The 15,040-nt window shown below is 42.2% G+C and overlaps 2 protein-coding genes across 2 annotated transcripts in view; one reads left to right on the forward strand and one right to left on the reverse strand.

The window, feature by feature from the left end:
- inavaa (innate immunity activator a) overlaps positions 1-6,730 on the forward strand; it is a 9,073-nt gene extending 2,343 nt beyond the window's left edge. Inside the window, exons 2-10 of the mRNA XM_035657111.1 lie at positions 1,701-1,796; positions 2,452-2,585; positions 2,715-2,837; positions 2,934-3,168; positions 3,275-3,328; positions 3,690-3,915; positions 4,246-4,395; positions 4,486-5,173; positions 5,598-6,730. Of these exons, the coding sequence (XP_035513004.1) occupies positions 1,733-1,796; positions 2,452-2,585; positions 2,715-2,837; positions 2,934-3,168; positions 3,275-3,328; positions 3,690-3,915; positions 4,246-4,395; positions 4,486-5,173; positions 5,598-5,690 (1,767 nt within the window). The 5' untranslated portion in view covers positions 1,701-1,732 and the 3' untranslated portion in view covers positions 5,691-6,730. The remainder of the gene's footprint in view (positions 1-1,700; positions 1,797-2,451; positions 2,586-2,714; positions 2,838-2,933; positions 3,169-3,274; positions 3,329-3,689; positions 3,916-4,245; positions 4,396-4,485; positions 5,174-5,597) is intronic.
- Positions 6,731-12,048: 5,318 nt separating this feature from the next.
- On the reverse strand, positions 12,049-14,197 carry rpl10a (ribosomal protein L10a). Its single transcript, XM_035657273.1, has 6 exons — positions 14,103-14,197; positions 13,621-13,692; positions 13,457-13,537; positions 12,633-12,781; positions 12,363-12,535; positions 12,049-12,263 (listed from the first exon to the last, which is right to left on the reverse strand). The coding sequence occupies exons 1-6, from the start codon at positions 14,105-14,107 to the stop codon at positions 12,093-12,095; spliced, it is 651 nt and encodes a 216-aa protein (XP_035513166.1). The 5' UTR covers positions 14,108-14,197; the 3' UTR covers positions 12,049-12,092.
- Between the last annotated feature and the right edge of the window lie 843 nt (positions 14,198-15,040).

Consider the following 15,040-nt stretch of genomic DNA (forward strand, 5'->3'; position numbering starts at 1 on the left):
CTTAGACCTCCGACCACAAACTCTTGTGAAAGTCTTCAGAGAGTTATGGGGTGTAAGTGGGTAAATCCCACATTACCCTGCCTGTCTCTGATTACCAGGCTGGATTCCTGTTGACGTCTTTTAGTTTTCGATTGCTGCAGCGTGGAGCCGTGTGTCTGAGAGTACAGCGGGCCCTCGACCTTGCACAGTAAAAACTCAGCGCTGTTCCTTTCCCCACCTCTCACTGCAGCCTTGTCTCAATATTGGCCCAACAACGCTGCTCAGGCCTGAAGCAGAGCTGTCAGCAGATATTGCGCCCGCAGCAGATTATTGAGGCTGGTTGGTGGATACAGGGCCTTTGTTGTAGTGTTGTTTTACTGACTCGAGCTGCCTGTGCCTCATTGTGCTACCGGCTGCCCATAGCTGCGTCAGTTCACATGAGTTGCTGTCCTGAATGGGTCAGGCCTATGGGACACATAATAATATCCTGCTAGAGGAGGTTTTTCATCCACACGGGCTCTGAGTCTTCCTGGTCCCTACAGGAAAAGGCCTGATACCGATCTCCAAACACAGAGGATGAGACAAGAGTTGACGAGCACACACAGCGGGCTTAGCGACACTAAGTCACCTTGCCTCCCCTTTATTCCAGACTAATAACACATCATTTACTTCTCATATGAGTTTTTGTTTACATGATGTTAACACAGAGACTGCTCTGGGAGTCATCAAGTTTATGATCATTTTATGAATGCGTGGTACTGAAGCAAGGCTGCCTAATAATATCCTTTAATCATGTTAGTGCCCCTAACATCGTCTCTTGTGATGCGCCGGCCCTTTTAGGAGGGTTGTGGCAGACATGTGAGATCCAGAATAAATTGATTGACCTAAAAAAATTGAGGAAATAAAGTACTCTCTTTCATCCTTAGGCGATTTCACCAAAACAGTCCCACAAAGACCTCCTGGCCAGGACTTATCTCTAAATGTTATCTCCAATTTGTTGTTGTCATTGTTTTCCTCCTCTTGCTGTCGTTCCTCTCCACATCTCGTTTTTGTTTATTGTCAGTCAGATGTTTGGTGGAAAGCGACAATGGACCAGAGCAGGCCATAAACATTAATGGTGCTCTGCCTGTTTGTGAAAGTGTGTTAGTGAAATGGGCAGCGTTGCACAGGAGTCAGCAGGGACCTTGTGATCTGATGCTGCGTGGACAAGCCCAGCATTGAGACATTCTTCCACTTCAAAGCCCCCAGAGGGTTTTCTGGACACTGGTTGAATAGGAGCCGAGGGAGGGGTCCGCGGGGGGAACAGGTGCAGTCCATGAGTGGGGTAATTCCCGCTGCCATCTGCTTTCTTTTTCGGGGTCTGGGCTCTTTAAACGCCCTCTGACACGCCTCATGGCGACACGCTCCCCTACCCAGCCGCACCATGCCCCGTCACCATGGCACCACCATTCGGATTAACCCCCGCACATGTGCCGAGTCAACCATGGGGGCTGCCTCTTTTGTGAATGAGCTGGGGAGAGAGAAAGAGGAGGAGGAGATGGAGAGCTGCATGGATAAGTGTGTGAAAGGACACTCGCCAGTCATTCACTTTTGTTAAGTAAAGCAGCCGCAGCGAGCCTGAATGAAGCCATGTGGTAGGAAAACAACAGGAGAGTCTCTATTCTTATGAGCAATCAATCTAACTTTTTACTAATCTGAGCAATTTCTTCTTATTTCAACAGGTATTTCTAAAACATAAGAGCTGATAGTCGAGATGACGGCCATAGAGAGTAAAGAGGAGATCAGTGACACTGACAGTGGGATTATCTTGCACTCTGGTAAGAACATCACTACAAAATGCAAAAATATAGCATCTGATTTCCACATATGTTATATACAGCTTAGGGCTGCATGATCAATATAAAACACAAAAATACTACTGATATGGGAACAGCCAGCAAAATAAAATGTTGATTTATCACTTTTAACATTCAGGAAATCATTAACAAATAAAATGATCTAATTGGTAACAAATTGCAATAAATAAGTTTACAGATGCAAAAGCAGATGTTAACTTTGGTTCACTCAAAGGGACATTTTATTCCCTGTGTAGGCACAAAAACAGAACATTCACCATTAAAACAAGACACACATAGTCCAGACATGACGCACACCCAGTGTTGGTGACAGCCCACATGATATAACACCATGCAGGCAGGAAGAAAAAACAATGCAACAGCTTCAGCTTACAAAAACGTACTACTAAGTACCAGCTGCCCCACAGTGCTGCAGTTAATGCACGTATGTTACAAAATGTGATGCCAGATGGGATATAAGAATTCCTGGCTCATCCATAGGAAATGTATGCATATAAACTATAGTAAGTCTAAATAAAAAAAGTAAAAACAGTACATACAGTATATATAATAGAAGTTAGTCTATTAGCTTATACAGACCCCAACGAGAAAGACCATGATCTGATCTTCTCTGCAGGTCCAGACAGTCCCACGTCCCCGGTGAAGGAACTGACCACCCACACCAGAGCCCTGAAGCTGAAGCACCAGTCTCTGGAGGAGCGTCTGGAGCTCTGCCTGCTGGAGCTCAGAAAGCTCTGCATCAGGGAGGCAGTAAGTAACTCATGATGAGTTCTAAGGAACTTTGTAAAAGCTCTAGATGAGTGGTTATAATTGCATTTTGTGAATAAGGGTCACACTTTTATCTTTTTTGTAATCAACTCTTTTATTTTGAATTCACAGGAGCTGACTGGTAAACTGCCCTCAGACTATCCTCTGATGCCTGATGAGAAGCCACCTCGGGTCAGAAGGAGGATTGGAGCTTCCTTCAAGCTGGACGAAGGTCTGATCCATCTGGATAAACAGGTACAGGCCAGCGTCAGTGTTGACGGAAAGACAGTAAGCTAAAGAGACTACAATTCATCAGCTAAAACTAAATCTCAGAATTTGTCTTTATCGCAGGATTCAGAGTTGCAAGCCCTGGAAACTGACTTGGCTCTTCAGCGACAGATTTATGAGGCGGCCCGCAAACTCTCCCTGGAGGGTCACCTCAGCAAACCACAGAAGAAGAGCCGGCTGCAGCAGTGCAAGAGAGAGGAGAAGAAAGTGAAGGATCTGCAGGAGGCCGTGTTCCAGCACAGGATCAAGAGCGAGTGCAGCTCGCCGTGTATCACAATCTCAACCAGCCAAAACAAAGGTGAGTGGCACTGCTGCCCTCTTCAGGCCAAACTATGCACTGCGCTCATGAACACATAACAGTGGGTTTGATGGACACTGCTAATATGATCCCTTTCTGTATGCAGACCTGAACATGTCTGATGACAGTTCCCTGTCTGATGTGGTGGCCCTGGATGATGGTGAGAAGGGAGCACATTTACACATATACACATATACACATATTGAAGATTATCATCACTCTTTTACAAACATGCTTTGATTTAGACATATAGTAAAAACATGTATGAATGTAATTAAGTACTAGGATATTTTAAACTTAAGTAAAAGTCGTGTATTAAAATTTTGGAATATCAAAAGTACTAAAGTGTTAGCATCAAAATATACTTAAAGTACTGGAGATATTTTGGTGTAGCATGATAATGTGCTAAAATTAATTAAATTAGTCAAAATGAATGAATCACCATTTCAACAACCTACAAACAAAAAATAAATAAAAGCTTACTCTGACCGTCCTCTGATGTTCTCTGTGATCATCCATAGACGTGGACTCGCCCAGCCCTCTCTCTCCTTCAGTGTTGAGCACCTCCTACTCAGACCCCCTCCAGCTGTCAGTCGGGACCCTTCAGTCATCCCAGGAGTCATCAAGCCAGCTCAATGTGGGGTATGACCGCTCCCCTATCCAGAACTCTCCATGGAAAGAATCCAGTCTGGATCAACCTTACCAGAGGGTCACTAAACCTCAGTCTGCTTGCAGCAGCAGATCCAGGTAGGAGTCTGAAGTGTAATAAGAACCCATCAAATACACAACTGTACTGGGTGGAGTGAAACTTGAGTGGCTGTTTTAACTTACAGAAAATATTGGCAACAAAAATGTAACCATAAATAAACATGCATAACAACAATAAATTCATACATATTTTACATATTATTCTATCAACATGACTGTGGAGTGAACAAGGAGCTTAGTGTCGGTATTCATAGAGGTGACCTCCATTCAGTTTGTTTAAAAAGCTTACAGCTGTTTGGATAAAACGCTCTCAGTGTCCTTACAGAAACATCATCATCACATCATCCTTTGTGTTTTTGTTGTGTGCAGTAGTCCAGCAGGAACCCAGGTGTCTGCCGAGAGCTGCAGGATTCCCCTCTCCCAGTTTCTCAAGAACTCGGCTCTGCGTCACAACCACTCCACCAGCGCCCCCTCCACCCCAGAGCTGCATGTGCGCCGACAGTACTCCCAGTCCTTCAGGTACACAGAGAAGTCAGATATATTAAAGCACTAATGCACAAAGACCATAACAACCTCTGTTATATAATTTTACACGATGTGTCTCCTCAGACTTCCCAAAAGTAAGCCAACTGCCGACAAAGAGCGCCTCAGCTCAGAGAACAATCGAGGGCGAGCCAGGCTGCCTCAGCGGCGCTGTGCGGCTGACTTCATGGTGCGTTCTCCAGAGTACTCTCCTCTGCGCCCTTACCAGTCCAGCTCTGAGGACAGCAGCTCGGAGCACTCTTCCTCCTCCTATATTAGCTCTCCCAGCAGGGATGGACCCACTGAGATCTCAAAGCTCTGCCCGCCGCCATATGGATTCCACTTTGGAGCACAAAAGAAAGGGCTCTCCAGCTTCTCCAACTCACACAAGAACAACAACCAGTCTCAGCCCAACCCCGGCTACATGAGGGCTATGGCTGAAGATGGCCCCCTCTCCCCTCAAGACCTGGATATGGGAAAGTGCTTCCTGTCCTCCCCTCCTGTGGCATGCAGCCCTCATCAAAGGCAGTGGCAGGAGGGAGCGTCGTCCCCAAGGAGAATCCTAAAGCCCCCTCCGCCTTACACCAGGCTGGTGCGAACGCCCTCGCTGAAGGAGTACCCGAACCACGCCATCAGGCTGATGCCCAGGGAGATTGTGTCGGAGGAGCTGAAGTCCTGGCATCAGAGGAATCAACTGCAGAAGTTACAACCAGGCTGCATGGATCAGCAGAGTGTGAAGAGCCCCTTATCACCTCATCTGCCTCCATTTAGACAGGTTGGTACTAAATTTGTCTTATTTTGATTTATTATTTCCTGCAGTCCAAGACATCTTCAAATGTCTCGTTTTGTCTGACCAACAGTTCAAAACCCAAAGTTATTCAGTTTACAATGTTAAGACATGGAAAAGAAACCAATTGTCACATTTGCGAGACTGAAACAACATAATAGATTATTAAAATAATCGTCCATGTTATCTGCCACGGGAACTTTCCAGTGTTATCACCATCACTGTTTATATTTATGATGTCGTTATTGTAGTTCTCCGTAGCAGCCACTGGCTTGGTCAACTTTGGTTTTTTTTTAAAAGTGCTTAAAAATAAAGTTGGATTGGATTGGATTGGAACTAATCGCTGCAGTTCAGATATATATAAAATATACTGTATATAAGATGAACACTGATTTCATGACTGTTTTCACAGGGTTCGGGTAATGTGATTCTCCAGAGAGCTGCAGACGGGACTCCACTCCAGTGGTTCATTGCAGAGGATGCTGAAATTGTGAGCCAAGTGTAGCTGAGACATCTACTGCTCTGCAGTATGTTCAGTAGGATGTGTGTTACTCCTTTCTATTTATCTCTGTATTTATTAAGGCTTTGGACTCTCTGTGAGATTATATGTTGACACGATGCAGAAAACGTGGACCTATCGGGACCCTGATGAGCACATTCCTCTCTGGTCTTTTAATTTAAAACTTAACGTAAGGTCATATGCCAGTTTTATTTATTTTAAATTGTTTTCTAATAGATGTTTCTAAAGTTTCTGAGGTGAACTGAGCTTTCTACAATTTCATAAAGTAGATCATAAGATTTAAAACAAACTTTCTGTGGTTTCCAGAATTTCTTTGTGGCTGGCACACATTTTGCACATAAAATTCACCTACAGTAGTTTTCAAATAAGTTTCCCCATTCTTAATATAATTTTTAATATTATTCTTTATTTATCTGTTATTGAAAGTTTCCTACTTGCAGCAAAGAGACTTATTACTAACATGTTGATATACCTTTAAAAAATGCATCGCTATTTTTAATATATATAGTTAAAATTTAACATGTGTCTGACGTGAAGTAAGCTGAATCTTAACATTTGCTATTAACTCTATTAATTCATCACTGATGCCTTTAACAGTGGTTTGATGAATGTTTTCACTGCAGTATGGTGCTTTGTTACTAACCAAGGGATTGTATCAGTTTTGATATTTTTTTGTATATTTATAATAAAAAATACAACTGAAAGTTACATTGGTGGCATTGTTGTATGGAAGGTGGAGGTATTTTTTACGAACACAAAGTATTGAAACATGGATGAACAACCACAACATTTTAAATAAAAATGATTTGTATTCAAATACAAAGCGCTCTCCAGACTGAGGCAGGTACTTTCAGCTGGTGTACATACTTGATGTTTTCAATACAGTCACAGATTTTAATATGGATAAACTCCATCACAAAGCTTCGAACAACAAGTAAGTCAGTGTTATGACACAGAAAAGCACACACAGGTACATGCAGAGGAGCGCCCAGCGACAGCAATACCACCAGTGAGCCAGAGGTCGTTGTCTCCACAAAGATCCATACCTGAGGAGAGCCGTCAGTCAGTGTCTGTCCAGAGGAAAATCATCACAGTTGATGAGAGATTTCTTTAAAACAAGTGTTGACTTACGTGCCGGCTGAAAGCCGTCGGTAAATACTTGAACTCTTTTTATCCTTGTCTGATTTCTTCTTTGATAACGCAGATTTGCCTTTGTGTCTCTGTCGCAATGTGTCCAAAGGAGAACTGTAACAAAAAAAGACACGTTTTATAGGTGTGCTTATAGTTAAACTGTTCCAGTGCAGACATTAATGCAAAGTTAAATAGGCAGGATAAAATAACAGAAAAAGGTGATGTTGTATTTCGAGGCTGTAGTTTGTATGGGTGTTGAGTGTCTTTAAGTTACACTCAATCAATTACCTTCATTCAATAAACTCAGGGCCAATAAACCCCCTCAGAAACTCCCAGAAACTGACCAGTATAGTAGCAGCATTGTCTGGGCCAAACAAACTCCAGCAACTACAACTACTGACAGTCTGTTTGTGAGATCTTTGACCTTTCCTTGACATTATCCTGCATGTTTGTGGCTAAAGCACTAACAGTAACCATCTGTCCCTTTTTTTAAGTTGCCTTCAAAAAGTGTAAAATGAAATATTTCAATGATGCTATGATCTCTTGTGACACTGAAACAGTTAATTAAACTTGAACTTAATCAGCGCATGTTTTCACAGTAGAAGAAGAAATATTCCTTTGTCAAAGAGGAACAAGAACAAAATAAAAGAGCTTGAACCAACATGGCGTTCACTGCAGCCAATTGCACAATGTGGTGTTTCTGCTATTTTGTCCAGGTACAGTGATCCTGAGTCATACGTTTTGCTTTGCTGTGTCTGTGTGGTGGTCAGTTCTTTTGATGGGAGGGACTCTGGGTTGGGGGTGGAAGAGGGCTCTGGAGGAAGCTGAGCAGCTGCAGCTTCTGGCGGGGTTTCATCTGGATCCAGTGGCCTGAAAAAACAGAGAAACGAGGTGATACACAATTCCTGACCATGTGACCCAGATACAAAGCACAAACCTGGAGTCTAGCTGACCTGTCATCCACTGAGTTGCTGTCATCCTTGGTCACGGCAGAGCAGCTGGACTCAGAGCTCAGGGACGGAGACGGGCAGCCGCGCACTGACTTCTTGCTGGAGGCCCGCTTCCTCAAGTCTCGCTTTATCTTCTCCTGTAAAAGAAGAGGACGCTCATTTTCTGGATGATAAAGAAAGTGTGAGAGTTCACTACAGAAACAGAAACTTACTCACCTGAGCTTTGCTGGAAATGACTGATGTGCTGACCCTTCGACGGCCGCTGCTCTAATGGAAGAAAGTGTGAGAAAAACAGCAACAAAAGGGAGATTGAAGTGATGGAAACTTAGTAGGACTCATATTAGGTGGTACAAGGCACCAAATATCTGAATACCTGCTGAACACTTCTCCTCCTGTCACTTTCCTCTTGATCTACAAAAAGAGATCCAGCGGTCAGTCAAATATTGCACAAGACAGCAGGATAAAGACAAACAGCACGGGCAGTGTCAGAGACCTGGAGGCGCTCCGGGGTCGATGTTTCTGGGGTAGTTCTGCTGCTGGATCACCTTCTTGGCCTCCTCCATCTCTGCCATGTTTCTGTCATGTCGTCTCCTCAGATTCTCCACATGAGCCACCATGAGCTCGACTGCCCGGCTCACTCGAGCCTCCTATCATTGAACACACACTGAGTGTATGTCATGTCGTCTCAAACAAACACATAAATCTGTTTTTGTGTGTTTAAATAACATTGATATCTGGTTTATTGCATGTGACAGCTTCTTTTTGCTTCTGACTGTTTGACCCAGGTCTGGAAGAAGACTTTGAAAAGCATTTTTTCAACTTCAAACATTTTAATTAAAACGTGGTCACAGTTTTTTAGTGTTAAAATCTTTTTAAAGAACTTTAACTCTGATTGTTGCTTATTTAGTGATTCATTTTTAATATGTAATGTATTACAGTAGGCTTAGAGAGGTGAAAGTATTTAGTTTTTCACAAGGAAAGGCTGAAATGAGACAAAAAATATGATTCATAAAAAAATCTTTCTTTTTCTGTCTTTATCCCTCTAATCATTCTGTGATTCCTCAGAGTTACTCTGGGACTCACAGGTTGGAAAGTCTTTTACCAACTGAGCCATCCTAAAATAAAATAGGAGCAGCTCCCTGTACCTGGTGGACAGCACCGAGCACCTCGGCTGTGTTGGAAATTCGTTCCACAGTCCCACCGAGGATGTCCAGAGACAGCTCGAGCCTCTGCAGGATCTTACTGCGCTGACTGTCCAGACACAGGTCCTTTAGTGTCTGAAAACACACACAAACACATGTGTACTCGCTCTCTGGTGGCGTCATTAAGGCTGATTTCAGATAATAAATAGTCATTTACCTCGAGGGTCTCCCTGCCTCTGCTCAGCTCCAGCTGGATGTTCTCCTCGGCCAGGTTGCGGGCGTGCTCCTCGGCCTGCAGCCTCTGCTTCAGGGTGTACTGATCACAGCGGAAGGCCAGGGCGATCTGAGTGAAGGCCGCCTGGGAGAGATGTCCATCATTTTAATGCACCGTTACATTTCAGATGTTTATGTTCTGTCAGGTTTTAATCTCTGGAGCTGAAGAGAAACTATATTTCATTCTACTGGATTTTTTTATGGTTGAAATGACAACAAATACAAAAAGAATCCAATTTATATTAAAAGACGCTTTAATTAACTTTAGAAGTAAAAGCACCAGCTTTACTCATAAATAATATTTTCATCTGCTGTCTGAAATGTATATATTCCACACAAAATCAATAAACAGACAAGACAAAAAGTTACTATTAAAACATTAAAGGATAGGTTCACAATTTTTAAAGTAGGTCTTCAAACCTGTCAGTGCCCGTATGAACACTGAATCAGATTTATCTTATTGCAATCATTCCTCCTGCTTATACAGGCCTTAAAATCATACATCTCCTTCCAATGTAAGCAAGAAGGGATATTTCAGAGTCTATCTGAGGCTTCTATGTGTCTTCGGTTAGTTAAATTCAGTGGATAATTTCTTTTTTGGTATTAAATTCCCTATTAATGTTTCTCTGTTTATTTGTTGTGGAAGAATAGTAACAACAAATTTGAATTTTGCACTAAAAATACAGTAACTTTAAAAGATATCTAAAGCCTCAGATTTACTTGTGATACATTTCTGAATACATACAGGACTGTGGAGTTGTCCTCCATCCCTTACACTGAAAGTGCATTAGGAAAGGGGCTTTTAAAGGGTCATTTTTGTTTTTTTATTGCCTTAGAAGCAACAAAAGAGAACCAGGGAACCCAGTCCGCTTTGACAAGGACTCTACCTGGTGAACTACATGGGGACACACCAGGAGAGGATCTTTAAACGACCAGTGTGAACAGGAGGAATTATTATAACAAGCAAAACCAATTTTTTCCATTTGAAAACTTAAAGACAGCAGACACACTGAGAAAACAATACACACATACGAAGAACATAAAACGCACATAGAGGCCATCACAAAGAGGAAATGTAACCTGTGTTTCATCCTGCTGAGTAAGAAGTGAGCAACCTTACCTCCAAATCTTTCTCTGACATCTCTACACTGTTAGGAAACAAAACAATCGAAAGCTTAATGAATAGTCTGATTATTGAGTCATATTGTTGAAATAAAATAAATGTGTGGCAGATCACCTGTTGAAGCCCACTCGCTCTATGATGGAGAGCTCGCTCCAGCTTGTGACTGGTGGCTCCTCCTGACTGGTTTCTGTTGTAAAGACACAACCCAGTTTAAATGCAGAGCCATGATTACTGTTTGCTGGACGTTTTTACGGACATTTTATAGCTTTACAGTTACCTTCATCACTGTCGTCACTGCCCAGCATGGTGAAAGGGCAGTAGCTGTTTGTCTCTGCATCAGGCTGAAAGTAGTGCAGAAACTTTACATCTGTCTCTGAACCACACAGCCATTAAACATTTATCAGTGTCAACAGGAAGAGGAAGGACAGCTGGGAGATTATTTGACTCACCTGAGCGTCCATCGTGTCTTCACTATAATAATCTAAGAGTCTTATTCAGGTAAAAACCAGATTAAATTATTCAAATCCTCTTCACGGTCGACAGCGGATTTTTCAGGGCTGCTGAAATATATTCTCATAAATTCCTGTCTGCGTTTGGTTCATTTCTCCGTCAGCCTTTCTCCCGTACTGAGAATAGATAATCCTATTAAGAGATCCACAGTCAAACCAGAGCAGGACGACCGCCCCAGGAGGCTCATGGGTAGCGATGGCTGTACCTGTTGCTGCGGTTTTATCTTTTGTAAATAGATGGTGGTGTTGTCCCAGCTGATGAATCAAATGTGCCGTTCCCATCACCCTCAGCGTCATCTTCACTAAATCCAAACACTTCAGATAATAAAGGTTTCAAACCTTTACTGTCACTGAACCTGACACAGACGGGTGTACGGGCTCCAACAGCCTGTTCACTGTATCATTTGAAGGGGACCCCGTCCTTCATTTTACTCTTTTGAAGAACTTTAATAATTTGGTCTTTTTTGGGGGTTTTCAGAAATGATTTAGTTTGTCATATATTGCAGGATACATTTTACATAAACACATTTCTGTTTGTTGAGTGACAGTAACAGAGAGGCTAGATGGGTTTATGGGTCCCAACCGATTTGCCTAAAGTGACAACCTAATTGATATTTTATGGATATTTCATATTATATTCAAAGCATACCAGCAACAGTACAGAACACCTGACAAACTGTACAATAAACCAAAATAACTGTAGGAATTTTGTGTAAAACTGAATATTGCAGTTTTCCCTATATTTTAGTAACTTAGATAATGTTCTGTATTCGTATGTTTTTTTTATTAAACATCGATGAATACTTTTCTCTTCTCCCTGAAATTGTTCCATTAGCTCTGTCATTGTTTTAACTGGGTACCTTTTAATGCAGAACACTGTTCAGGTCTTTAGCTTTATCTAAATCAGGGGTTGCCCAACTTTTCCATACCAAGGTCCCCAAAAGAGTATATGGTTCTGCACTCTCTCCATCCCCACATTGAACTGACAAAAGATCTGCACACAGATGCAAATGAATCAGTAAGCACCACATTTTGATGACATGTCCTACTAACAAAGGCTATATTATAGAGTGGAGTAGTGTTAAGCACCGGTTCGGTTGCAGTTGAAAACTCTATGCAAACACCCTAAAGTCAAAACATTGAGACGTACATGACCTTTAAAAAGTTTAAATTAATAAATTCTGAACAAAACAAAAAAAACACCCAAAAGCAGCAGACTTTGGAGCATCTCCACATTTTATTAATAGAAAAGCTATCATTTAGTAGAGGCGCTGGGGTTTGCCCATGGTGCTCTTGACGTAGAGGGCGCGCACGTTCTGCCAGTTCTTCTTCAGCAGGGACACCAGGAAGTTCACAGCCAGGTGGATGTTGTACACAAGCTCATCCTCTGTCATCTTCACGTGTCCTACGGCTACAGCCAGACACAGCACCTACGACACAAAGCAAACATCAATATACTGTGCAGAAACACAAACAGATAGAAACTGGCAGTAACATCAACATGTACTCAGGACTGCTGCTCAACGTACCTTCTTCATCTGGAATTTGATTGTGGATTTGACCTCGTCCACCTTGGTATTCATGTTCTCGTTGTGAGTGAGCAGGGAGGGGAACTTGCCAGCCTTGTTCAGCCCAGGACCCAGGATACGAGGGATCTGCTTGATCAGAGACTCAGAGGCCAGGAAAGCGTCATATTTCTTGGCTATAAGGGGACAGAAGGAAACGAGAGATCAGTTTAAAACGGCCCGCTGGCAGTTCAATCGCCACAAATCAGGCGTCTCGTGATGCCAACTTCATACCGAGCTTCTTGACCATCTTCTTGTTCTTGTTAAGCTTCTTGAGAGCCTCGATGTCCATGTGTGGCAGTTCGGCGGCTTTGGCCTCGTCACAATGCTGCTGGTCTCCCAGGACGCACACGGAGAACTTTGGCCTGGGGAGAGTCTTCAGCCTGCGCATCGACAAAGACGTTAGAGAGACTGCTCACGACCCCGCGTCAAACCCAAGGACCATCAGTTGGAAGTAAGGCAGCGTATAGTCGTGTCCATTATCAGTGCTGAAACAGCTGGAATCTGCACTTTTAATTCATTATCAGACCATATAGGACAACAAATGTTTACTGTCCTAGTTCTCATTATGTAAATCAAGTGGAAATAGAAACTACACAAATGTGTGATGGAAAATGCAAAATATACTTAAATATCTAAATCAGACATTAAACTTAAATACTCTGCCATCTCCAAATGACACCGTCCTGATTTAACCGTGTAATAGAAGAGTTCTTACCCATACCACCACTGTGATCGGTGTCCAGCAGACCTCTTTGGTAATGTAAATTGGTCGGCATGAGGACGTGAACTTAGCAGCTCAGCCACTCAAAACCTTCCCTCATGTTTTAAGACCCAGGGTAGGGGTCCGTCTGCGTCACCTCCACCAGCCAAGGCCGGGTCAGTTCAGTCAGACTACCCAGAGTACTTCTCCATGTCTGCCCCTGGCCTGTCTTTTTTTTTTCCTTTGTTTTACACTTTACACAGATTTAAATGCCATCTAACAGGCTGTTTTTAAAACTCAGACAGGGCTGGAAGCACACAGGGAAAAGGTTGGGTGAAACAGTAAAAGGTCGAACCTGACAGTGCCGGAGAAACGCTTGTCCTTCTGGGGATCATAGTTTTTCAAGCTGATCTGCAGCTCCACCGTCTCCACGAACCTACAAACAGACGCGGTTAGATTAAAACATCCCGTTCCTGCGTTTAAATTCCAGGTTGAGCAGTTTTCCTCATGTGAACTTACTTCCTCGGCTTTCCCAGAGAGCCCTGGAGCACCTCCTTCACGGCTTCGTACAGCGTATCCCTGGAGACCTTACTGTAACATAAAGTGATCATAAAACACGTTAAAGTAGATGCCATTAGTGAATTACCACGTGAATAAAGCCCCCTATGGTGGTCGACGGCAGCGATGAAATAGTCATAAAATAGGTACAAAGTCGGGAAACATTTTCTCTTTAATATAATCTAGGAGAGTTAACATGTACATCCGATGCTGAATTATTTCTGAAACATGTTTTAAATCTGTGGATGACTGCGGATTACACCTCAAACTGAACGTGGACCGGCATCAGAACCGGTCCCATTACGTCACGTTACTGCACTAAATAACACAAACTCCGCTCAATACAGGAACACAACGTGTTTAAACTCAGTGCAGCCGAGGAAACGATGTATTCCTCCACATTATTTGTTGTTATTTGCTGTTATTTTTTCACATTAGCTGACCTCATCGTAGCGGCTCGTGCCTCTCTTCGTCCTGCGGGGGAAAAGGAAGTTCAGCCGGAAGTTACGCAAAATAAAGGCGCCCGCGCGGTGACGCCATCAAAAAGCGCGAACGACTTTTTTTTGTAATACATAAAAAAATATAAAAAATAATTTGTTTTTTCTCATTGGATATTTCTGATTCACTTTTGTTATTATTATAGACAATATTTGGTTTAACTTAGAACAAATAAATAGTCAAAAAAGGTTTAACGTTATTGATTAAATGTAAAAGCTTCTGATATAAGATCCTTTTTCTTTAAACGACATATAAAAGTTAGACTCCTGTATGTAAACTATTACAGAACAGCACACAATATTATAAGTGAAATGTACTTATTAAGTACATAATGTGTATATATATCTTTATAAATAGTATTATTATAAGTATTAAAAGTACTCATGCAGCAGTGCACATACAGATGCCTTAACATATAAGCAGCATTTTACTGTTAACGATGATTGAGGTAATTTTATGATCATAATACAAGCTATTTTATAAGTCAAATATTAATCTGCAGGGTAATTTGCCAATAATTGTACATTATTTCCCTCTAAAATCTCATTGAATCATCCAGTGATGTACCTCAAAACTGTATTTAAGTACAGTACCGAAGCAAATGTTCCTCGTTACATTCCACCAATGTATTTGTTAATGTTAACAAATACTTTACTCAGTTTTTAAAGGACTCACACACTGAAGTCGGGCAGCACTATGCACGTACACACACATGATGAATATGACAACAGAATAAGCTTGAATTGCGACACCAACATTTCAAGTAAACAAAAGTCAGGAATGCAGAAGTCAGCATTTTACAATCTTTTTTATAAGACCTGACTCAGAGGAGAAGTTTGATATTTTTATGAGTCAAACTCGCGAAATACGGTCTCTCATTTTC

Source organism: Morone saxatilis, unplaced genomic scaffold (genome assembly GCF_004916995.1).
Source record: "Morone saxatilis isolate NCDOM2014 unplaced genomic scaffold, NCSU_SB_2.0 Contig15, whole genome shotgun sequence".
NCBI classification, from domain to species: domain Eukaryota; kingdom Metazoa; phylum Chordata; class Actinopteri; family Moronidae; genus Morone; species Morone saxatilis.

What these genes read in the sequence shown, in the direction of transcription:
- rpl10a (XM_035657273.1), bottom strand. An exon ending in CGTTTCTCCGGCACTGTCAG is followed by an intron (nt 12,782 to 13,456) that starts GTTCGACCTTTT and finishes GTCGATGCGCAG; the next exon opens with GCTGAAGACTCTCCCCAGGC. An exon ending in GAAGATGGTCAAGAAGCTCG is followed by an intron (nt 12,536 to 12,632) that starts GTATGAAGTTGG and finishes GTCCCCTTATAG; the next exon opens with CCAAGAAATATGACGCTTTC.